This window comes from Somniosus microcephalus, chromosome 33 (genome assembly GCF_052327205.1).
Source record: "Somniosus microcephalus isolate GS21.2 chromosome 33, FLI_Smic_1.0, whole genome shotgun sequence".
In the NCBI taxonomy this organism is placed as follows: domain Eukaryota; kingdom Metazoa; phylum Chordata; class Chondrichthyes; order Squaliformes; family Somniosidae; genus Somniosus; species Somniosus microcephalus.
The window spans coordinates 29,454,646-29,478,748 of NC_141019.1; the positions used below are offsets into that span (position 1 = coordinate 29,454,646).

Consider the following 24,103-nt stretch of genomic DNA (forward strand, 5'->3'; position numbering starts at 1 on the left):
AAACGCTTTGGGACGTCCTGAAAGGTGCTATAGAAATGCAAGTCTTTCGACGTGAATACTTCAGTATTTGAAAAGATGGCAGGGGGTGAATTTCCTCAGGGCTTCTCCAACTGTGCTGCCGTAACTTCAGCAGAAACCCCGTTTACACGTGCGAACAGGGTTTCTGCTGAAGTTAGGGTGGTGGAACGGGCAAAGCCGCGAGGAAATTCACCTTTTACCCATCAAGCCTATTTGTTCCACAGACTGTTTTTTTTTCAACCGACTCTGACAACTTATTTCATCTCCTGAGGGAGGTGAATAACTATGGGTGAAACAAGCAACAAGAACATTTCTGTCTGACCCCGGAGGCTACTTGTTCCGCTCGTGTACGAGTTGTATTGGAGAAGCATCAGAATGGTGACAAAAAGAAAGGAGGAAGTAGAGATAGCGAGATGGCTGGCTAGGCGAAGCATTGTTACAGAAAATCAGCCTGACAGGCATTGCGTGAATGAAAAGAGATGCGCCCTTTGAAAATGGAGATGCCTTTTCAGTACTCAAAGGGTTACGAGAGGAATTGTGAAATGGCTACAAAGAAAGGTTTCTACTGCCCCCTAATGGTAAAATCTGCCAGGCACAATCCTCACAACATTTTAATTTCAATAGAAAAATCAGCAGATTCAGGGGACAAAGTGTTGAGGTGCAAAAAAACTAAAAGCTTACAACCAATGCTGATATCTATATCTATATATATAAAAAGTATGTCTCTCTGTCTGTCTGGCTATACAATCAAAAGTTATAGAGCGTACCTACACATATGTTATATCAAAAGAAAGCTTATCATTAGGGGACTCTCGTAGGCGTATTTACTTTTTCGTCACACAAAAATTGTTATGACAATATACAAAAAAGGCTCAAAAATCCTACCTGTCATTAGCGTTGACTGACGTGCTGCTTGACCAATCCTACAGTTCACTCACCTGATGGTTGACCAATCAGTGCGTCACGGGCGGGTCCTAATCCTCCAGTCTCCCTAAACTTCGCCGCCATTTTTTCCATCCCCACAGGGACAGCAACACCAAAACAAAACTCCACATTCCAGCTCCCGATCCCGCTCCCGCCCCGCCGGAGCGGCAGGTAAGTTGGGCTCACTCGGGCTGTGCCTCGCAACCGCTCGGCCCGACACACACAGTGGTCGGGGGAGCGGCAGCGGCCGGCCGTCAGCCGCGCGATCCACGGGTGAGCTCAGCTCGGGTCCGTCTCGGCCCGACAGCCCTGCCGCGCCTCAACCACTAGGCCCCGCACGGCCACTATCACAACGGCACCGGGCCTCGGGCGCTAGGCAGGGAGAGGGGAGGGAGGGAGAGGACAGCACAGGGAGACGAGGAGAGGGACAGAGAGGGGGGACACACAGGGGCACGGAGACCGCACGGCCCAAAATTGCCCTGGCAACGCCGGGCTCCCCTGCTAGTAGAGTATAAAGACACAAAGACGGAATTTGTGACACAGCGATGGCAATGCGAAATCAATCTCTCCTGGTGCTACAAATTCTTTTTAAGTAGAATGTACAGAAACAGGCCATTTGGCTCAACTGGTCGGTGCCGGTGTTTATGCTCCACACGAGCCTCCTCCCACCCCTCTTCATCTCGCCCTATCAGCATATCCTTCTATTCCTTTCTCCCTCATGGGAAATAGGGTTGCCAAGTTTGGATGGACGTATTCTTGGAAGTTTTATCACATGACCTCCCGACTCCAACTGCCTCCCCCCCCCCCCCAACACTCCTGCCATTGGTCACCCAACACGTGCATCCTCGTGGTGCCCCACCTTCCCACGGCCAATCAGAAAGCGATCAGAGTCTTTGTTGTCTGATTGGATGATTCTTGATTGTCAGTCAAACGGCCTTTCCCCCCCCACCCCCGATCTGCAACATTTTTAGAACTAATAAACGAAAATGTGTTCAAACAAAATGAAAAAACACACTAAACTCCATTTTCTTTCAACGCCCCTATGATTTTTCTCCTGGGTTGTGTGTGTCTGGGAAATCAATCTTTAATTGCTGAAGATTCCAGGGCAATCCTGGACGGTTGGCAACCTGTAACTGGGAAAACATGCAAAGTTCCTGAGTCGGACAGCTGTGCGTGCTTTGGAGAGGGCGTACATTCGAGCGACAACGTCCAGAATAGCAGGTCCTGAATCAAATCAACGTTGCACGCTGATTGATGTCACACTCTGACTCATTAACATTTTTCCAACAGCCGCGCTGCTGACCTGCCCAAAATGTTGGCCGCCGCGGTTCGTGACAGAAGTGGGCGGAAGCGAATCCGCACTCCCTTATCCCAATGCCAGAATCATAGACCCATTTTTAATGATAAGAGACGCATAGTAGTGTAAAGAAGGGGAACTGGCTCACAGTTGCAGATCACTTGGACCAGCAGTGTAAACCCAGCTCAAGTCATTAAAATCCTGTTGGATGCTCTGCTGGGAAGGCTGCAAGTTTTTTTTTCTTGCTGGATGAATGAGCTAAGATGGGCAGAACTACCTCCCTCATCAGTCTTGTGTGAATCTGAACAATTGTACTCTAAATGGGGGGGAAAAAATACTGTAAAACATCTAGATAAAAGACCAGGGCAGGTGACTTCAAATGGTTGCCCGGCAGCAGACTCTTCCTCTCTGTTTAGTGCCAACTAGAAAAGAAAAGAAAGACTTGCATTTCTATAGTGCCTTTTTCACGACCACCGGACGTCTCATAGAAACATAGAAGATAGGAGCAGGAGTAGGCCATTCGGCCCCTCGAGCCTGCTCCGCCATTCAATGAGATCATGGCTGATCATCCAAATTCAGTACCCTGTCCCTGCTTTCTCCCCATATCCCTTGATCCCTTTAGCCTTAAGAAATATATCCAACTCCTTCTTGAATATATTTAATGAATTAGCCTCAACTGCCCTGTGTGGCAGAGAATTCCACAGGTTCACCACTTTCTGGGTGAAGAAATTCCTCCTCATCTCTGTCCTAAATGGCTCACCCCTTATCCTTAGATTATGACCCCTGGTTCTGGACTCCCCCGCCATTGGGAACATCCTTCCTGCATCTAGTCCTGTTAGAATTTTATAAGTTTCAATGAGATCCCCTCTCATTCTTCTAAACTCTAGCGAATATAAGCCTAATCGACCCAATCTCTCCTCATACGTCATTCCTGCCATCCCAGGTATCAGTCTGGTGAATCTTCGCTGCACTCCCTCCATGGCAAGAACATCCTTCCTCAGATAAGGCGACCAAAACTGCACACAATAGGTTGGTCTCACCAAGGCCCTGTACAACTGCAGCAAGACATCCTTGCTCCTGTACTCGAATCCTCTCGCTATGAAGGCCAACATACCATTTGCCTTCTTAACCGCCTGCTGCACCTGCATGCTTACCTTCAGCGACTGGTGCACAAGGACACCCAGGTCTCGTTGCACTTCCGCTTTTCCCAATCTATTTCCGTTCAGATAATAATCTGTGTTCCTGTTTTTGCCACCGAAGTGGATAACCTCGCATTTATCCACATTATACTGCATTTGCCATGCATCTGCCCAATCACCCAACCTGTCCAAATCGTACTGGAGTTTCTCTGCATCCTCCTCACAGCACACATGCCCACCCAGCTTTGTGTCATCTGCAAACTTGGAGCTATTACATCTAGTTCCCTCGTCTAGATCATTTATATATATTGTGAATAACTGGGGTCCTAGCACCGATCCCTGCAGTACCCCACTAGTCACTGCCTGCCACTCGGAAAAAGACCCATTTATTCCAACTCTTTGCTTCCTGTCTGCCAACCAGTTCTCTATCCAAGACAGTACCTTACCCCCAATCCCATGTGCTTTAACTTTACACGCTAATCTCTTATGCGGGACCTTATCGAAAGCCTTCTGAAAGTCCAAATACACCACATTCACTGGTTCTCCCTTATCTATTCTACCAGCTACATCCTCAAAAAGTTCCAGATTAGTCAAGCACGATTTACCTTTTGTAAATCCATGTTGACTTTGTCTGATCCTGTCACTGTTTTCCAAGTGCTCTCAAAGCGCTTTGCAGCCAATGAAGTACTTTTGAAGTGTCGTCACTGTTGTAATGTGGGAAATGCGGCAGCCAATTTGCGCACAGCAAGCGCCCACAAACAGCAATGAGATAATGACCAGATAATCTGTTTTTCAGTGATGTTGATTGAGGGATAAATATTGGCCAGGACACTGGGGATAACTCCTCTGCTCTTCTTCGAAATAGTGGCCGCGGGATTTTTTACGCCCACCGGAGAGGGCAGACGGGGCCTCGGTTTAATGTCTCATCTGAAAGACGGCACCTCCGACAGTGCAGCACTCCCTCAGCACCGCACTGGGAGTGTCAGCCTGGATTTTGGTGCTCAAGTCTCTGGAGTAGGACTTGAACCCACAACCTTCTGACTGACCTGTTTGGACACCATTCACACCTTTGACTGCTGTGATTATCTCTCTGCCGAGGTGTGATAAATGGCAGTTGGAAAGGTTACCTGTAAACATCTGACATGATTCTCTGACTATATAAGCTGTGTCTTTATGCATTTCTCCACTTCACCTGAAGAAGGAGCAGCGCTCTGAAAGCTTGTGATTTCAAATAAAGCTGTTGGGCTATAACCTGGTGTTGTGTGACTTCTTACATTTCTGACTCAGAGGCACTGAGCCACGGATGGAACTAGGATGGCTTTTGTCATTAATCAGCAAACAAATTAACAACAACAATCCATATTGTAATTAAAACAAAAAGAAAAACTTATCGAATTCAATCAGGATATTACTGCCTGGTGTCGACTGCGGCAGTGGGCCTCCAGCGACCCGCGCAGACTCCGCCTCTCTTTCGGTGGAGCTGGCTCGAGCTCGCAGGAAGTCTCGCGAGAACTGACGAGACCTTGCGGGTTGTCCTGGTGATGTTTTTGCTCGGCGGCAGTGGATTGGACAGCTCGGCGGAGGAACGGGCCAATCGAAGGTTTGCTATTTTTTTACGAACTGGACGGGGAAAATTCAATCAGAGAGAGCGAGCGACCGAGGCAAAAAGCGGGGCCCCTTTTCGCAACAGTAAAGCCTGAGGAGAAGCTGCGCGGAGATCGAAAGGCAACCGGGTTTCGCTTTGAAAAGGAAAACTTCACCGAGGATGGCAGCCGCCGAGAGGGGAGCGAACCCACGGGGTTCGGTTGCCACAGCCCCCAGGTGAGGATGTCCGGTGGGCCGACGGGGCAGGAGGGTGACCCAGTTCTATATTCAGATAGCTCCAGGCCAAAGACGGCCACTACAACATCCCACCCTTCAGGTCAACCGTAGGGGTGTGACTGGGGAGCATATATGGGGAATAATCGAGCCTGGGCAGACCCAGCCGGGAAGTATTGGCACCAAGGTGGCCATTTAAACAGGAAGCACATTGTGCCATCCATCTGCAAAATATAATAGAATTCCTGCTTCTTAAGTTCTGACTAAGACATTGTGATCTGTGCACATTGATACACAAATAATGTGTGCAGGGGGGTAGCTCTTAAGCTCAAGTACCCAGGGAGATGCTGACTGGGGTGTTGGGTCAATAGGGAGCCTCCATCAGGGTGCTGACTCATGTACCTTTTGCAGTCAATTTGAGAGCAGCATTGGCAGAAGCTTGGATTGGGCCACCCTTTCTTGCAGGAGTTCAGGGTTACTTTGTTTAAGGAAAGCAAGATAACCAACTGATGTGGGGAAGCACCGTGTATTCATTATTTTGTATCACTACACAGATGTAAGTTGTTGAGTTTCCTGAGGGAGGGTGGGAGATGGTGAAATGATGAGAATCTGTAAGGCGAGAAACAGAAAAGGCTGGAAACACACTAGTCAGCATTTGTGGAGAGAACAGACAGTTGGTGTCTTGGGTTTGCACCTTTCTATGCAACTCAAAAATATGAGATGAGCAAGCCTATTAATAGAATCAGAAAAAAGGGAAAGTGTTTTGGAGTGATTGCTGGATGATGAAACAAATCGCATCAGTCAACTAATGGAAATAAGCTGTTAAGAAAATACCTGGTAAGATGGGGCTAGTAAATAGTTAATTAAACTGCTTTATTTCACAGCAAATGAATGTACAAAGCAATATTTATGATCAAACTCACTAAATTCAATCAGCACAACCTTTGTGTAGTGATACAAAATAACGAATATGCTATGCTTCCCCACATCAGTTGGTTGTCTTGCTCTACTTATACAAAGTAACTCTGAACTACCCTGCTGCATTCTAAACTTCTAAGCCTAGCAAAAATCTTACCCTCCTCAGCTTTCTGCTTAAAAACTGCAAAAGGAGAAAGAACAGTGTTTTTTCTTTTGGAGATGATGGACCTGCTGCGCTTTGCCAGTATTTTCTGTTTTAATTTCTAACCTGATCCCCAGGTTCTCTCTGTTTTCCATCTCTCCTATTTGCTCACCTTTTTCTTAGGCCTTCCACTGCCTTAGCCTTTCACACTGCCTTGGTTTCTTTAATGCTTCTTTCTATTATTTGACTGAGATGATCGGTTATATAATCCAACAATCCTTCCACTGATACTTGCTCTCTGCTTTTGTTTTTTCCATCCTCGTCCCCTTTGATTCTATTAGTATGCTTGTTCATCTTGTATTTTTCAGTTCTGAAGACTGGTGTGAACCTGAAAAATTGACTGTTCTCTCCATAGATACTGACTGACCTGCTGTGTTTCCAGCTTTTTCTGTTTTTGTGTAATTTGCATTATTTTGCTTTTTTATGGGTGAATAACACTTTATAAAAATCTTGTATGGACAATCCAGTTGTAGGTAATTAGATTATCTGGTTAAATTTAAAATGTGATCTGGCCAGATAGCTTGCTTTTCTTTTGGATGTATCACTGTTTAGATCTGAAATGTTGCAGCATAGACAAGCTGTGGACGGTCATCCCTTGTACAGAGAAATGATGTGTTGTAGTGACTGCTGTTGGAAGCGGGGTCTCTCTGGTTGGTGAGGTGCCGTACCGCAGGTTGTTTGAGGTAGCCAGGTCATGTGCTCTTGAGTGGTCTCGTTCTGAGACTTCCTCTGATGCATTGTGCCTGACCTGGCCTTTCCTGACCTTGGATCTCTCCATTCTTTCTCCCTCTCCCAAAGTATAGATCTATCCTAATGTGTATGGTGAACTCTTCTTAACCTGACATACTTGACGTGTTTTTAAAGCTGTTAGTACCAGCTATCACTTTTGGTTTAAGGGGTACTTTAAGCAAGTAGGTAGGAGATAGTGGACAAATGGGTTGCAGGCTAAGTGGGGCCAGCCAGAGATTGAGCGTGTTATTTACTGGAAGCAGGCGGTGGTGCGAGAGGGGACTTGGATATTTAGTAGAATGTGGGAATGGTGTTTGGGTTTGGCAACTTCCTGTTCCTTCTGTGGTCTTGGCCAATTTGGTTTGGACAGGGCAGTGGAGGGGTGGCAGGAAAGAGACCGGTGGAATTGATGCAGAAGAGAGCTTTGTTGGCTTTCCAGGCAAAAACCTGTGCAACTCCGATCATCAACCTCCACCTTGATTAAACATCCATGAATGCTGTAGGCACACATTCATATGGTGATCAGTGTCAGTATGTTATTTGTTACCTGATAGAAGAGTAACCTGCCATCGTTTTGCTTTGGTATTGTGTGCAATCTCATGCGCCACAAAACACGGGGCTCAAAATAACTGACTATTTGGTTTCTTGGCAGAAATGCGTGTCTCGCTCACAAGGCTCGACCTGTGAAGCCAGCTGTGGCCAACAAAGAAAACTGTCCAAGACCAGTTAGGCCAGAGAAAGGAGCTGCTGTGTGTGGAAGTAAACTACCTGTGCCAGTGAAAAAGCTAAAAGTCAAATCTGTTCCGGACTTCAAAAAGTTGCATCAAAATTGGGATCAAAACTTCCAGAAGGTAAATTTGTTGTCCAGTACATGTGGCATTGCTAGGCATTTGAGAACTTGCTGATCTGTAATGTGAGTTTGAGCAAAGTTTTGTATCCCAATATCAGGACAGTGGGAGACATTTCTGTGGATTTTAAATTCTAGAGCATCTAAAGGAAAAGGAGCCTCTTGGTAAATTACAACTTAGTCCCTCAATTATACCAGAGAGGAAAGCTTGAATGGTTTAATCTTCATCTCCTGGACCTGCGACACTAGTTTTAAAAGGGATCTTGCAATTTTGGCAAGGGAATTCCAATCAGTCACTCTGAGGGGTTCCGGTGGCACTGTTACTGTAGTAGCAAAGCTTGTACAATTTCTTGATGTTAGCCCAACCTTCAGGTGCTTCAATGTTCATCTTGTATACAAATGCGGGGTCATTTCTGACTTGGTACTCCTGGTGTGGAGCCTTGTTTGCTTGTAAGCTGTGGCTCAGTGGGTTGGACTCTCGCCTCTGAATCAGAAGGTTGTGAGTTGAAGTCCCACTCCAGAGACTTGAGCACAAAAATCTAGGCTGACGCTCCAGTGCAGTGCCAAGGTGCCATCTTTCGGATGAGACCCTCTCAGGTGGAAGTAAAAGATCCCATGGCACTATTTCGAAGAAGAGCAGGGAAGTTCTCCCCGGTGTGCTGGCCAATATTTATCCCTCAATTAACGTAACAAACACATTATCTGGTCATTATATCATTGCTGTTTGTGGGAGCTTGCTGTGTGCAATTGGCTGCCACATTACAACAGTGACTACACTTCGCACTTCATTAGCTGTAAAGTGCTTTGGGACGTCCTGAGGTCATGAAAGGCACTACAGAAATCCAAGTCTTTCTTTCTTTCTTTTTAAGAACACATATCAAAAGAACTCTGTGTGCCCGGATTTCCAATATGTACTTTTGGTAGGTGTAGATCCCCACCCCGAAGGCAATATCAGGAAAACTACTCCAATGAAGCACGAAAGAGCAGCTACTTTTATTCTCCTTTTTCAGCAAGCTTTTTTTTGGCAGTGGTGGGTGTCATGGCTGTTTCTATAATTGAACCATGTGGTCAAACCAGCAATGATAGCAGTTTATTTCACTCCATGTTGTACAGAAATGGCATATCCAGAATACATTTCCCAGGATGTGTGTGTGTTTTTGTGCTCGGCGTGAGGGCTATCTGAGCTGGGGAATGAAAATTATAATTCCACATTTGGTACGGAGTGTTCTGATTGAGCACTCCCAGGCCAGATGCAGAATGAAGTACACCTTGAGCACCCGTGTGGAGTTTTTCCATTGCTCACACCAATCCTCCTTCTGGTTGTGAACGCTTAGTGAGACTGCTACCATTCTAGACCTTTTTGTGCTACGAGTCCATATCCGCTGGGAACTAGGTGCACATTGCCTCAACCTCCCTTACAACTTTAGGTGGATTGTCATCTCTAAGCCAGGCTGGGGTCTGAGGTGAGCAGGCAGTCTGCTAACCCACTATCACTCCGCCTCCATAAATAAAAAGAATGTTACTGCACTTCAAATCATGTAATTTGATTGCACAAGTCAAGCATCAGCAGAACTTGGACTTGAGGTGCTGCAGACTTCTACAGGTGCTGGCTATAATATTTCCAGTGGCTCTCTAAACTGCAAGATATTCTAAATCACACATCAGTTTATTGAACACCATACCATGGGATTAAGTGCTACATTTTGACATCAGTTCAATGTTAAATTGTACTAATCTTGTGTGTTGGGCAAATCTTTTTCATTTTCCTAGTTGGGTAACCACAAGACACTTCTTTTATACATATTATTACATGGAAGCAATGTGAATGAATTCTGATTATTCATAATTGCAAACTGTAAAGATCTCATAAAGGACTTCACTCATTAATAAAACTACCTATAGAATTTAATCTCCCCCCTCCGAACAATTGCCTCCCTTCTGTTGCGATCAGAAGAGAATTGTTGTAAAAATCCAGTGTATTGTTCACACCTGTAACTTGCATCAAGCGTTCAGGAAAAGCTTCCTTTTCTCCAATTCTATCCTCAAGGTGTTGACTCGAGGTTCCATGACTGCCACTAGCCTTCTGATAAGTGACTAAGTAGCCCATTCAAGTGTGAATCTAAGCAGCACTGGGAAGTTGTTTGACCATAGGGGAGGGAAAAACAATTCTAGCTGACCCTGCCCTGGCGTCGATACAGTCACTCACACTTCCCAGCAGGAGTGGGGGGGTCCTGTCTGGCTCTTCCTCCTCCAGCCCAGACACGGAGGTGCAATGTAGCACTCCCACCGCTATCCTAGCTAGGTTAACTAACTCAGCAAAGACGACAAGGGATCTCATTTAGGACCTTTTTATTGATTCGTAAGCTGCTGCACCCCAAGCTTTTCAGGTAACTTTTTTAAAACATGCAATGTGTTTTACAGTGACTAAATTGAGATGGAGCTGGCTAGTGTTCATTGCTCAGTCGATACCACTTATTTGATTTCTAGATTTCGAGACGATTGCAGAAAATATCACTGTGTAGGAACGGAGGTTCCTAGCTGAAGAATTGAGATCGACGCAGAGAATCAAAAACAATAAAATTTAATGAACAAACGAAGTTAAACAGTAAACTGCTGGATACAATGCAAATAGGTCTGGTCTGGTTGAAAGCCTCTCTAGAACTGCTAGAAGGTTCCGAGCACTGACGTCATGACGTTCTTCCCGCCGTTGGGGGATCACGTGACGGGCGGCATGACGTCATCACGCGGAGTAAAGGAAAGAAGCCATAGTACAGTTAACAGATACATTAAAGGTGCAGCCCCCGGTTGCACTACATTGCTGTTAAAGGAATTATAAACAATTGTCCTGAATCCCCTGGTGGCTCTGCCACAACTGTCCATTTTAAGATGGGAAATTCCTCAAATTTAATTTTAACCAATTTTGATTGTTTAACATGTGCCTGACTGAGTCTGAAATTGACCAATTGAATCTTTAATTTCTTGCTAAACGGCACTGAATTTAGTAAACTTGTGTTGCCAGTATCTTTGCTTGTCATGTTTTGATTTTGAATGTTTTTATTCTAAATACAGTTGATCACTTGGATGTTTTTGTGTCCCGTTTATCATTTTATAGAAACAAACGGCTGCCAAAAAGGCCTGCACCCAGCCAGTTCCATTTAACTTTGCAGCATCCAGAGGAGCCAAGTCAACTCGGCTCGTGAGCACAGATCAAACAGTTGGTGAGAATACACTGGCAATATCATGTGCAGTAACCAAGACAGAGTCAGCCGAATCCGAGGAAAGTGATCCAGTTGATGCCAAGTGTGCGATGGTAGCTACAGATCAGGCTGCAGTTGAAATAAAACCAATCCAGAACCAAGGCTGTGGGCCAGCAGCTCACCAAGAGGGCAGAGACTTGGGTCCAAGAGTTGCAACCCTGAAACTTGACGAGAGTGAGGTGGCAAAGAAAGAAAAGCAGTAAGTGTGATAAAAATAATAACTTCCGGGAAGTTATGTCATCACTTCCTGTGAACTGTGAACTATGAACTATGAACTGTGTACATACCTCACTTCCTGTCATGTCACTTCCTGTTGGACTGGTATAAATACTGGTCTGTTCAGTATTGTAAGAGGCTTCTACCAGAGGCATGGTAAAGACCTCTCTTGTATATAGTGTGTTTATAAGTTACTTAAAGCTTACTTTAAAGTTACTTGATGGTAAGCCTCCTTTTTCTTACATCAGTAAGTATAAAATTCATTTCTCTCTCTCTCTCCCTGTCCCCACTTGTAAAAGAATGAAAAGGGCTGATAAAGTAATCTATATACAGTTGGATAACCAATCAGAGTTTTGTAAGAGATGTTTTTTTTTATTAATTACATTCACTTTTTTTTAAGTGGAGTGGGCCTTTGGCATAGCGGTAGCATCCCCGCCGCTGGGCCAGAAGGCGTAGGGTTTCGAACCCCGCTCCAGACAGTCCCGGTAAGTGGAGTCAGAGCTCCAGCTCTAAATTCTGGGTTGACATCCAGCGGGATACTTGCGGGTGTGGGTGGCCCCCACACCCCCCCTCGTATGGGTTGTGGGAGCCCGTAAAACCCTCCCGCCATAGGACTAACCACCCTAATGGCTGGTACGAAGATGGTTACGGTCACGGAAGGAGCGTTAATCGCGGCCAGAAATCCTTCCACCACTTCATACAGTTCTCCAAAGGGAACAGTATGAAGACACGTACGACGACGACTTTTTTTAAGTGAGGTTGATGTGTAAAATGATGTCAAAGGCTAGTTGGTGATGACCTGGCCAGAATGGTGCACTGTGATGGTTCTGCTTGCCGCACAGGCTAGCTGAAATGACACAAAACAAAACCATTTCTGTGGTTAACATGACACAAAGTGCCAATTCACAAACCATTAGATCAATATAATTTTGTGAAAATACATATAGTAATTGTCATCCGCTGTATTTTTAAAAAAAAAAATAAAAAAAAAAAAAAATCTTAGAGACTGATCATGATTGGCGACTGTTTCACAGCTTGTCACTTTGTTGCCTGCAGGATTTACATCCAAGTCCAGCATTTCTTTTCTTTATTTACTGACTGTGAAGCATTACTCAATTGCCCTCTTTATTTTTACAAGTGGGCCTGAGCAGATAACTTGTGCACCTATTCCTGAACTAGCTGAAGAATGGTGTCCATTGTTTTCCAACAATTGGGGAGGGGGTGATGTATATATCAAATTTTCTTGACTCTGTTTTAAGCAGCCAGCATCATGCGTTAATTAAGACCATGTTTACTCAACACTGAAATCGTTCTAAATATCTAGTGCAAACTCTTTCCATCCTAATCTCCCCTAGTTGGTTGGTGTATGAAAAGTATTTTTAGCAGGGTTGGGTCCTCGAATCATCAATGGCATTCAGTGATCTTGAACTTCTGGTCTGTCTTGTGTCTCCCTTGTGGTTCAGTGCTATGGTGACAATGTAGTTTTACTGTCTTGTCTGTCTCCAGCTTTGGTCCTTGGCAGACAAGCGCCACTCCGAGTAAAACCAAGAGCTCCTATGTCCAGAATTCAGCACGTGAGATCAAGCCGCCTTCACCACCGGCAAAAGCAAAAATGGAGATCCTACGGAATGAGACCATTAAACCAAATACAGGTACTTGGAGTAAATCCTTCGATGCAATCTTGAAGAGGGCAGAATACACGTGGTGGCATGTGCATTCAACCTTCTGTTTTAAATGGGTGAATGTACCCATGGGTGCCAGTTGACCTAATTGCCCCAAATATACAAAACCAAAGGCAGTTTGACTAAAACATGTGCAGATTGCTGGTCTGTAGCTGTTAAAACATTACCAACAGCTGTGATTTTGGTAATGTGGCGAGAAGAACTATGGAAGGAACTTGCTTTGCCCTATCTTTATGTCTGTGACCACCCCTTAGTCACAAAACACATGTTCACCATGCCAGCTGCCTTTAGGAAAAGCAGAACTCCTGCTTTGTGGTAATTCAGTGTCGTTCCCTCCTCGCTTGATGGAAGGCGTGGCAATTTGTTCTTTCTGCTTTGCCGGGGAAAACGGTGCTCAAGGTTAATGGTGAGTTTAGGCACAAGATCCATTCTTGTGGTAAAGATGGAGCAAGATTCTAAAGTTGTAAACTAGTATTTGTGTGTAATTGATTAAAATGCAGGGGGTGTCAACACTTTGGGGAAAACTTTAACCCCCAAAAAATAGGCGCGTTGGGGTCGTGTGGGAGGTTAAAGTGTTAAAAAGCAGAATCCCGATCAGAACCTGCCTCCAACCCGTCCACTTCCAGTTTTAACGGAGGCGGGTCGCCCATTTAAATATTATAATGAGGCTGACGTGCCTCAGATTTAACCAGCATTTCAAATTTGACACTGGCTGGTCGGGGTTTCGCAGGCCTCGGAGGAACCCGCCAGCTAAAGTAAGGATAGGACTGATGGATCCAGGAGGTAAGTGCCTTTACACTTGCCTCCTGGATCCAGTGTCCCTTTTTATCCCACCCCCCACGATCGGAGAACCACCACAAGGCCTCCAATTTTTCTTTTAAATCCACCCCCCCCCCCCCCCCCCCCCCCCCCCGCCAAGATGCTCCGGCCCCCACCCGATCCCTCCATCCCTTCTCTCTGCGGCCTTGTGTCTCAGGCCTACCCGCCTGCAGCCAGCCTGCCTCTCCATCTGGCTGGCTGTGGGCAGGAAACAGACCTTTGAAATGCAACCATTAAATTTGGCAGGGCCTCCCGGGTTTCCCGACCGCTTCCAACTCTCCTCCTGATTAAAATTCTGGCCTATATTTCAGATCCAGCTCAGAGATTGACTTCAATTGTCAGGTCTATCCCATTTCGAGTCTTTCATAGAGTTATACAGCACAGAAAGCGGCCCTTCGGCCCATCGTGTCTGCGCCAGCCATCAAGCCCTGTCTATTCTAATCCCATTTTCCAGCACTTGGTCCGTAGCCTTGTATGCTATGGCGTTTCAAGTGCTCATCCAAATGCTTCTTGAATGTTGAGGGTTCCTGCCTCTACCACCCTTTCAGGCAGTGAGTTCCAGATTCCAACCACCCTCTGGGTGAAAAACTTTTTTTCCTCAAATCCCCTCTAAACCTCCTGCCCCTTACCTTGAAACTATGCCCCCTGGTTATTGACCCCTCCTACTAAGGGGAAAAGTTCCTTTGTATCTACCCTATCTGTGCCCCTCATAATTTTGTACGCCTCAATCAGGTCCCCCCTCAGCCTTCTCTGCTCTAAGGATGCTCATAGAATGCAATGTAGCCTTGGGACCTAGATGAGTTGAACATTGTTTGAATCTTGAAATCTGGGTTTAACCTTGTGACTCATTCACTTCAATCTCTTCTGTATTTCTAATAAATAATAAAATGTCCCCAAAATGAATGCAGTACTATTGGTTTGGCATATTCACTTGGAAGCTTGGAATTCAAGATGTAATCGGCATGCTTTGCACAAATAACTAACCAGAGAGAACACAATAAAACCAGTTGTACAGTGAGTAAAGAAATCCAGATAGTAAACGTTCTCGCGGAGAATTACCATGCCCTTTTTTTGGCAAAATTGCAGCGCATAATCGGGGCAAGTAACTTTTTGTGGCAGGAAAATGGGGCAAGAGCAGTTCACGCCAGTTTTCCACCTCAAACTTGATCTTTTTTCCCCGCACCCAAATTCCCATGGGCTTTTTGACCCTTCCCACGATTTGCCAGCCGAATCCCAATTGCCATTGGCTCAGCAGCTGCCAGTTTCCTGCTTTTACACACTCTCAGCACTTGTGGTAAGTTTAAACCGAGAATTATAAGGCACACCAGTTGCCAGGATCAACTCAGACAGTCTGAAGTGAGGAGCTTCTGAGACTGAAGTGTGTGGAGAGTTTCACTAGCGATTTCTGCAGTTGAAAAACACTCTTTTTTGCCATTGTGCTGACACACCTGAACTTGTTTCTGATAGGATAAGACCACCAAGAGATTTTCACCCCCCTACCCACAGTGAGGGCTTCTCGGGAGCAGGTATGGCATATACTTGTATGTCATTATCATGGAGGAGCAGCACTGGATGGAGCAAAGGAGAGTCGGGTAGCATTTACTGCAAGGGCTATCAGCTATGTTCCCTCTTTTTTTTGGCGCGGCGCGGTCCCTTTAAGGGACTGCGCAGGCCATTCAAAATACCGCGCATGCGCGTTTTTACATTGAAAAGCCGGCTGCACGGGAACCCTGGAACACTGCACGGCCGCGGTGCTTAAAGGGAACGTTGGCCATCAGGGCACATCTCGTCACTGAAATCTTCTCTTCTATGTAACGCAGTCTATCTTTGACACCAGTGCCGTACCTCCTCTTCTCCTGCGTTCAAATAAAGGGACATTTCCTCAATCCTCTACTCATCCTGCAACATGACACAAAATCAGCCCTCTTTGCCCTATGTGACCGTGCCAATAATCATCAGCTATGAATAAGTGCAGCCTTTCCTGTATGTCTAAATTCCATGATTAACAGAAGTGTGACATCAGTGCATGTTCTATTTTATTACAATAAATCCCAAAGTGAACAGGAGCCAGCCTATTCTTTCTTAACACTGTGCTTCCCCTTTCTTTCTAAGTGCTTCACCTAGGTTCAACCTGAGGGTAGGATCACGAGGTGGTTGGCTGCTCACCCTCTACAAAATAGTCATGGCACTGGGCTGGCCCTCCTTTCATTGGCAGCTGACTCCTGGCTGCATCAATGGACCTTATTCCTGGGCAGCCTGGTGTCACCTCTCGCGTTCCACTGACCTGCTGTGAGGGGGTGGGGGTAGGCCTGGCATGTGCTGCTGTGCCAGTATCGGGTAGGTGGACTCCAGCTGTCGCCATTCCACTGGGCCCAGGATCTGTGTCCCCACTGATCAGCGGGATGATTGAGTTAATGGCAGCTATCAGATCCTGAAAGCCCTGAGACAGCAGCCTGCATCGCAGCCGCCATGGTCTGGAAGCCAGTCTGCAGGGTGCTATCTTTTCTCCTCCCCTATTGCCACCAGAGCTGCAGTCTGTGTTCCTGTGGAGGTGGAAGCACCCACTGGTCTCTGACCACTGTTTAGGTGGGAGCCTGCAGTAGATTGCAGTGAAGCTGCCACACGGTCCATTGGTACCTGAAAAGAAGACAAAACTTCCAAGTTGTTGCTGCAAATGAGAACTGTCGACTTGAGTCACACCTGTTTGTGTCGCACACATCCTTGGTTACTGACCTTGGAGCCTTCATGTAGGTATGGTGTCTGCCGTGGCTCAGTGGGCAGCACTTCCGAGTCAGAAGCTTGTGGGTTCAAGTCCCACTCCAGAGACTTGAGCACAAAAATCTAGGTTGACACTCCAGTGCCGTGCTGAGGGAGTGTTGTACTGTCTGAGGTGATGTCTTTTGGCTAGATGTTAAAGTGAGGCCCTGTCTGCCCCCTCAGGTGGACGTAAAAGAGCCCATGGCACTATTTTGAAGAAGCGCTGGGGAGCTCGTCCTGCTGTCCTGGCCAATATTTATCCCTCAACCAACATCATTTATTTAAAAAAAAAAAAAAAAACATTATCTGGTCATTATCACATTGCTGTTTATGGGACCTTGCTGTGTGCAAATTGGCTGCCGCGTTTCTTGCATTACAACAGTGACTACAAAAGTGCTTCATTCATTCGCCTCCCTCCAGGTGGCACGACTGAGATTTGTGGCAGGTTGGCTGCCACGGACACCAAGCCGTCTGTGTATCCTGATCTCAATCTCCTCGGAGGGCTTGCTGGTGAAATTGCGGCATTTTCTTCTCTGCCTGTGTGCCATGCCCTGCTGCTTTGTTTGGCTGCATGTGCCAGATGCTCCCATGGTAGACATTCTTGAAAAGTGGCGCAAAAAGATTCATGAGACACGAGTCAAGTGGTCTCTAGGGTCAGATTTTCACAAAGGTGGAGCACCATGTTAGCTTGGACTTTCTCTGCATTCACAGATGGATGGCAGTTTCCATGTGCAAGCAATGTCCTGTGAACCAAAATGTGCCCAATTCACTGCCATGTATGGGGTATCATGTCTTGGCTAACAATGAATCCCTAATCACAGTATATTTCTCACTGGAGAGTATGTAGGATGTCCATTGTGTCCTCCCATTACTTCCAAAGGTGGAAAATTATATTGACCAATGTGTAAAGACTAAAATTATTTTGGATGCAACAATCAGCCTTGGTAGACCCTCCAAAAGAGAGTGTGCATGGATGAGACAAATTCCAGTTTGCCCATGGAGTTTGGATGCACTCAGGACTAGAGCTTAGCAGTCTGAGTTGTGCTATACGCCATTGGACGTCTTTCATGTTCTTTTAAACTTCTTTTAAACACTTAATAGTCCACAAGATGAAAGAAAGATCTGTTGATATCATCTGGATTCTGCTGTTTCCCACATCCATTTCCCTTTACTGGGGTTTCACACTTATTATGGAATTTCTTATTCTCTCGAAATAGTGAGCGTTTAGGAGCAGCTCCACCATTATCTGTCAAGCTGTTCATATCAACACCCACAGATTTGTTCGCAGCAAGGATATTTTATATGTCTCTTCCCACGTGCTGAATCTGCCATTTTGTAACTTAGAATGGGATCAATTTCCATTTTAACTCTAGCTATTTAAAAAAAAAACTAAAAATCTTCCCATTTCTCACACACTGGTCAACTGGATAGAATGAAGATATTCATACAAATGGCCTTTTATGCTGTAGATTCATATGTTCAGTGATCCTTTACAATGGAAGCTAATGCACACTGGAATTCTCCCAACAAAGCAACAAAATGTGTTTCTAACTCTCTTATATTATGTATATATGTAGGCAGTGAGTTTAAGGGTTTAATAATTTGATATTCTTTTGAGCCTCTTGAATTACAACATGTAGTGCTAGTATTCTACATTTTAAAGTGATTTAAAATTGAGAGTAGTGTTTCCATCTGGAGGGATCTAAAATAACTGTGTTTCTGTACAATTGTAGGCAATAGTGACGGAGATTTTGTGGGTAATCCAATGGCACTACAGAGCATCCTATCGAATGCTGGAGTTAATGCTTTTAATATTATCAGTAGCAAACTCAGCCTGGCACACGGAATGTCTATGAAAAAGAATATCCAAAATCATGAGCCGCCGAACCTAAATTCAGGTATTTTCCCTATAGTGCATTTTTAACAATTTTGAAATGATTTCAAACTAGGAGCATTGTTTAGACTGGAGGCTGTAAAGAGACCGTGGCTGTAGGTTTTATTTTATTGTGTGGATTTTCTTGGTGTAGGTAATAACCATGGTATGGCACTGGGGAATGCCCCATCGACTCTTGAGGACGGGAATACTTTCAGCATCCTCTGTGGCAAACCTAGCACAGCAATGCGAGCCCCTGTGAAGGACAATGCACTCCATTGCAAGTATACTGCGCAAAACCCATATGTGGTAGGTCACTTTGAAAAGCATGCAAGAAATATTTGCTGCAAGAAATCGCACAGCCTATGTTTGTAAGCAATTTAAGTGTTATGTTGGTTGTGGGTCTTTATCACAATTAACGCTTGCAATGATTTGCAAATACTGTCAGAACCAAGTCTTTTTTTTAAAAAAAACACTTCTCTTTTGAACATTCACATTTTAGACCAGGGCTGCTCAAGTAATTTTAGTGCGCAATTTTGGCAGAGGTGCACAACTGTTCTATGTTACACCGTTGTTCAGAGTTCCTAGGCATGCTGATCCTTTCGGCCCATGTACAAGATCCAGGACCAAGCTGTGAAGTGGATTTGTGGCAAAAAGGGGAAACTGGTACAAGGAACTAGGGCTCCCTGGAAAGACAGTCAGACTCATGGCAGGCATAACTCTTGCCCCTACATGAGCCCTGTGCTAAGGTGTTGGTGGAATAGGCCTGGTATACAGCACTGGACTTTGCCATATACAGGAAACTTTCGTTTAACCAGAGGTTAAATGTCCGGAAAGCTCTATCTACCGGCAAAATTCAGGAGCTGTTTCCTATAAGTTTTTTTACTTCTTGTTGCTTTTTTTTCCAGTCAGGCTCTGCACGGTCTAGCTGAAGCTGTTGCTTAGCTACAGAGACGCTTTTAAGCTGCGGCTGACTGTTTTGAAGCTGTTGCTAACAGGGTTTGTTGATTCACACTGAGCTCAAAAGCTCCGTATGTTTTAACATTAGTGCTGGTTTCTACGGCAGTTTTGATGGTACGGCACCAGCTCGGTCCCGTCAGTGCCGGATACCAGAAAGTTTCCTGTAGAACCTCGAAGTGGCGAGCACATCACAAGCTGTCATGCGTCATTCCTCCTGTCACAGAGGGAAGATGTCTGTTGTATAGCTGATGAGGAAACTCTGAATCTTGGGATGACAGTTGCTGGAAGGCATTACCTGGGAGCTGGTATATTCAGGGTTCGGTGCCTACCTCATTTGGGTTGCAGAGAGACAAGCACTTGCTCTGTGTCTCCAATTAGTGGAATTACCATTTCCTGGGGTATGAGTTGTCCCCATGCTGTGTTCAGGGACATGGTGTTAATGTCCACAAATTTTATGGTCCGTTGTGCTGATCAGGAGGAGTTTCTGGTACATGCCGTCTGCCTGGTAAACTCCAACCCATACTTGCCACTAAAACAGATTATCTGGTCGTTATCACATTGCTTTTTGTTGGGACCTCGCTGTGCGCAAATTGGCTGCCGTGTTTCCTACATTACAACCGGGACTACACTTCAAAAGTACTTAATTGGCTGTAAAGTGCTTTAGGACGTCCTGAGATCGTGAAAAGCACTATATAAATGCAAGTTCTTCTTTTTGTCGGTGTTTAATGATCAGCTGGAAACTAGACTCCTTGGAAAACAAATCTGATGCCTGAGCCAGGCAGCTCATTACTCCAACACACTGTTGATGATTGATCAGCCAACTTGGCTCATTGATGAGATCTTTAGGTATAGACCGCTTGGGGCATAGGATGTCACTGTGGGCTGGTGTTCTTCCCAGTTGGCTCCCGATAACTCTGAAAGTGAACAGCTTAACTAGTATGGTGGTCTCGGTTCGATATGCAACGTGAAGCTTTTACTAGTGGTTTGTGCGAGAACGCTGCAGTTTTAACTAGTTAAATTCCAGCAGTACGCCAGGGGGTACCTAAACCTTGGCTTTTCCCACCTTGCAAGTTAACTAAGAGGGGTGTGTGCCAAATGGGGGAGGAGAGTGAGTGATTCATAGCCAGCAAATAAACTACTTGTGTGGATTTCTTGGTAGTTTGGAGACTCTTGAGCAAGATGCTGGGTGAGTTTCCAGGCATGTTGGACTCCCGACTGAACCACAAAAATCAACTTGTCACTGGAGCATTTAGTAACTGGATAAATGCAATGCTATTACACTTTAGGAGAAGTTTACAACTTTCTATCTCATTTAAATGGTCCTGGTATCTCCAGGACTTTGAAAGGAGAAAATAAATGTCATTTACACAGCATCTTTCGGATTCTCAAGATGTCCCAAGTCTTTCAGAGCCCATGAGCTACTTCTGAAGTGTAGTTATCATTACATAGGCAAATGTCTCATGAATCATAATCTTCCCTTGCTGATAAGAACCCAGTGTCACTAAGATTTCTGTAAAACATCATGTTGGACGTGTGAAATTTTTGTTCTATGTCCACTCGAGTTGTGGAAAACATCTAGCATTAGAATTAGTTTCTGTCCTCCTAAACTTGAGTTGTCTGCAGAAAGCATTTTGAATTATAGAGTGATGGTTACATTTCTAGTCACTAGTGATATAGTGAATTACATTTAACCTAAAATTGCTCTCACACACAATTTTGATAGCAGTATGTTTTTTATCTTTTCCTTTAACCTCCACCCCACGTATATTGGTGCTAATATGTCAAATACTGGAGCCCTACCTGCATTCTGGACCATTCCGGGAACAGCCCCCAAGCAGTAGTTGTCTGTCTGAACCTGCAGATCCTGCCTTGAGAAGCCAGAACCAAAAAGATTTGTATGGAGCAAATAAGTGCTGCTGCTGAACTGAAACAAATAATGTATGTTAGTAGACAACAATTTATATGTGGTCACTGGGAAGGTCTGTGAGCAGATCTTGAAGCTGGGGTACTTGCATTGACCAAAGCCAACTACAATGACAGAATCTACCAACTTGAATGTGAAAGTAGTTATATGTATTTTAAAACCTATAGTAGATTTTCTAAATTTCAACTGAATTAAGCTAACTATTGACCCAGACAATTATGGGGTTCCCCCCCATAATACTTGTTGTAATACTGAGGTATACAGACCAAAAGACCCCAAGTTTTATTCCTGGTCTGTGCTGAGTTAACCAAGGCTGCAATTGTGATGCTACGAGTGGTCTTGGTACTCCTGGCCTAGGGAGGGGAAAAATAAGTTCCTGCTCCTTATTGTTAACCAGTGATTCTTGCTAGAAAGTGAGCACATGTGGATATTTCATGCTGTACTAGCCCCTATGGTCAAATTGCCCGCTAATGCTCGTCACCTAGGATCACGTAAATAGTGACCACTTGGGTAAGGTACCAGAGGGTGGACCAGCATCTGTGGAGCTGCATCTCGACAGCAGGGGAGAATTATCAAAATAAAAGCACAACCCTGTAGAAAGCCATGCATCTTCCTTAGGATAATCTGCTGCTGGTAAAGGGAGGGCTAAAGAAAGAGATGAGCTTCCAGAATGAGTTCCTGGAGCTCGGGTGGCAAAGCCCACATAGCCCAAATTAGAACGGTATCCCAGTGGGTTCCCCTGTTTTGGATGATGGCATATTCATTTATGTGGAGAGACTGAACTGTTGAAATATTGATGCCTACTGTAAGTAGTACAGCATTCTGATCAATTTCCTTTGTTGTGTAAGCATAATTTACTGCAAATTGTCTGAAAAGCGCTGAACTGGCCTTTGGTGGGCCTCTTAGCGCAGTGTAGGGAAAGTAATGCAACTCAAACTGCAGATCTTGAGGGACCACGTCTCGATGGCTTTCTCCCAATGGACAATAGATGCATTCCAAGCTGTGTGAACTACATTTGAAGAATCCTGTGGGAAAAATCTTGCCTCATGTGGTAAACCACTGTTATAACCTGTCTGTGTCTGTATGTGTATTCCACTAGGTACAGGTCTGGACATGCCTCGGCTGACTCCTCCCACTATTCCAGGTATATAAGTGACTACCTCCCAGTCCCTTAGTATTCTGGACGGGTCGACCACTCGAGACAAGACCTTCATTCTTTAGCTAATAAAAGCCTGATTGTTACTCGCTCAACCTCAGTCTTTTGAGTAATTGATGGCGCATCAATTTTATTAACTAAATTTTTTATAATGGAGAAGATCCTCACCCCAGCATGCCTGGACCTGGACAGTCGGGAAGCGGACGCTTCCACCAAGTTTGCTCACTGGCTCACGTGCTTCGAGACATTCCTGACTGCCTCCACTGCAGTCGAAACGGATGCGGACAAACTGTCTGTCCTGTTCTCCAAGGTGAACCACCGAGTGTACTCAGTCATCCGGGACGCGACCTCGTACACAGCCGCCCTCCAGCTCCTCAAGACCCAGTACACGCGCCCTGTGAACGAAGTATACGCTAGGCACCTTCTGGGGAGTCGCAAGCAACAACCTGGGGAATCGACTGAGGAATACCTCCAAGCACTGTCCGTGCTTGGCCGGGCCTGTGGGTGTAAGGCGGTAACGCCCACTAAGTACACGGAGGAACTGATCCGGGATGCCTTCGTAGCGGGCCACAGGTCCAACTACACCCAACAGCGACTGCTGGAGCAGAGTGACCTCACCCTCGACAAAGCCTCCGACATCGCACTAACGCTGGACGCAGCCTTCCGGGGCATGGATGCCTACTCCTCTGCACCGTGGACGCCGCGGGGAACGACAACCTGGGACACGGTAGGACAGCCCCATAGCACCGTGCCACCCCAGCCACAGCCCAACAACGGCCCAACTACCGCAGCAGTGTCCCAAAGCCAGACAGCAGTATCCCAAGGCCAGAAATGCTACTTCTGTGGCCAGGCCAAACACCCCAGAGCGCGCTGCCCGGCGAAGAATGCGACCTGCTCGGGCTGCGGGAAAAAGGGACACTACGCCAGCGTCTGCAAGGCCAAAGCCACCCCGAACGCCAGCAGCGCCGCGTGTGGGCCGTGCGAGCCACCATCTTGGGCCCCCAACAGCGCCGCGTGTGGGCCGTGCGGGCCGCCATCTTGGGCCTCCCCAGCCATGTGCGAACCACCGCTGCAGCAGCCATCTTGGACGACTCCAGCCACATGGGAATCATGGACGCCGCCATCTTGGACACCAGCCGGGACGCAGCAGATCGCCAACCCCCCCCCCCCCCCCCCCCCCCCCAATCTGATACTCGCAGCGACACACCGACCCCTACGCTGGCCTCTGTGACGCTGGACCAAACGAGACCGCACCAGCTAGCTCGGTCCAAAATGGACGTTAAGGTAAACGGCCATGCAATAAACTGCCTTTTTGACTCCGGGAGCACAGAGAGCTTCATCCACCCCGACACGGTGCGGCGTTGCTCTCTCCCCGTCCTGCCTGCGCACCAGCGGATTTCTATGGCCTCCGAGTCCCAGTCAGCGGACATTGGCGGCTACTGTGCGGTGACACTAGTAGTAGACGGGACTGTGTTCAATAATTTTAAACTCCTGGTCCTGCCCGACCTCTGCGCTGCCGTTCTACTGGGGTTGGATTTCCAGTGCCACCTCAAAAGCGTTACGATGG

General features: G+C 46.0%; 1 protein-coding gene across 1 annotated transcript in view; it reads left to right on the forward strand.

Moving 5' to 3' along the window:
• The first annotated feature begins 4,896 nt into the window (after positions 1-4,896).
• Positions 4,897-24,103, forward strand: part of troap (trophinin associated protein) — a 41,636-nt gene continuing 22,429 nt past the window's right edge. Inside the window, exons 1-6 of the mRNA XM_085972847.1 lie at positions 4,897-5,199; positions 7,698-7,896; positions 11,005-11,348; positions 12,872-13,017; positions 18,357-18,521; positions 18,651-18,805. Of these exons, the coding sequence (XP_085828973.1) occupies positions 5,144-5,199; positions 7,698-7,896; positions 11,005-11,348; positions 12,872-13,017; positions 18,357-18,521; positions 18,651-18,805 (1,065 nt within the window). The 5' untranslated portion in view covers positions 4,897-5,143. The remainder of the gene's footprint in view (positions 5,200-7,697; positions 7,897-11,004; positions 11,349-12,871; positions 13,018-18,356; positions 18,522-18,650; positions 18,806-24,103) is intronic.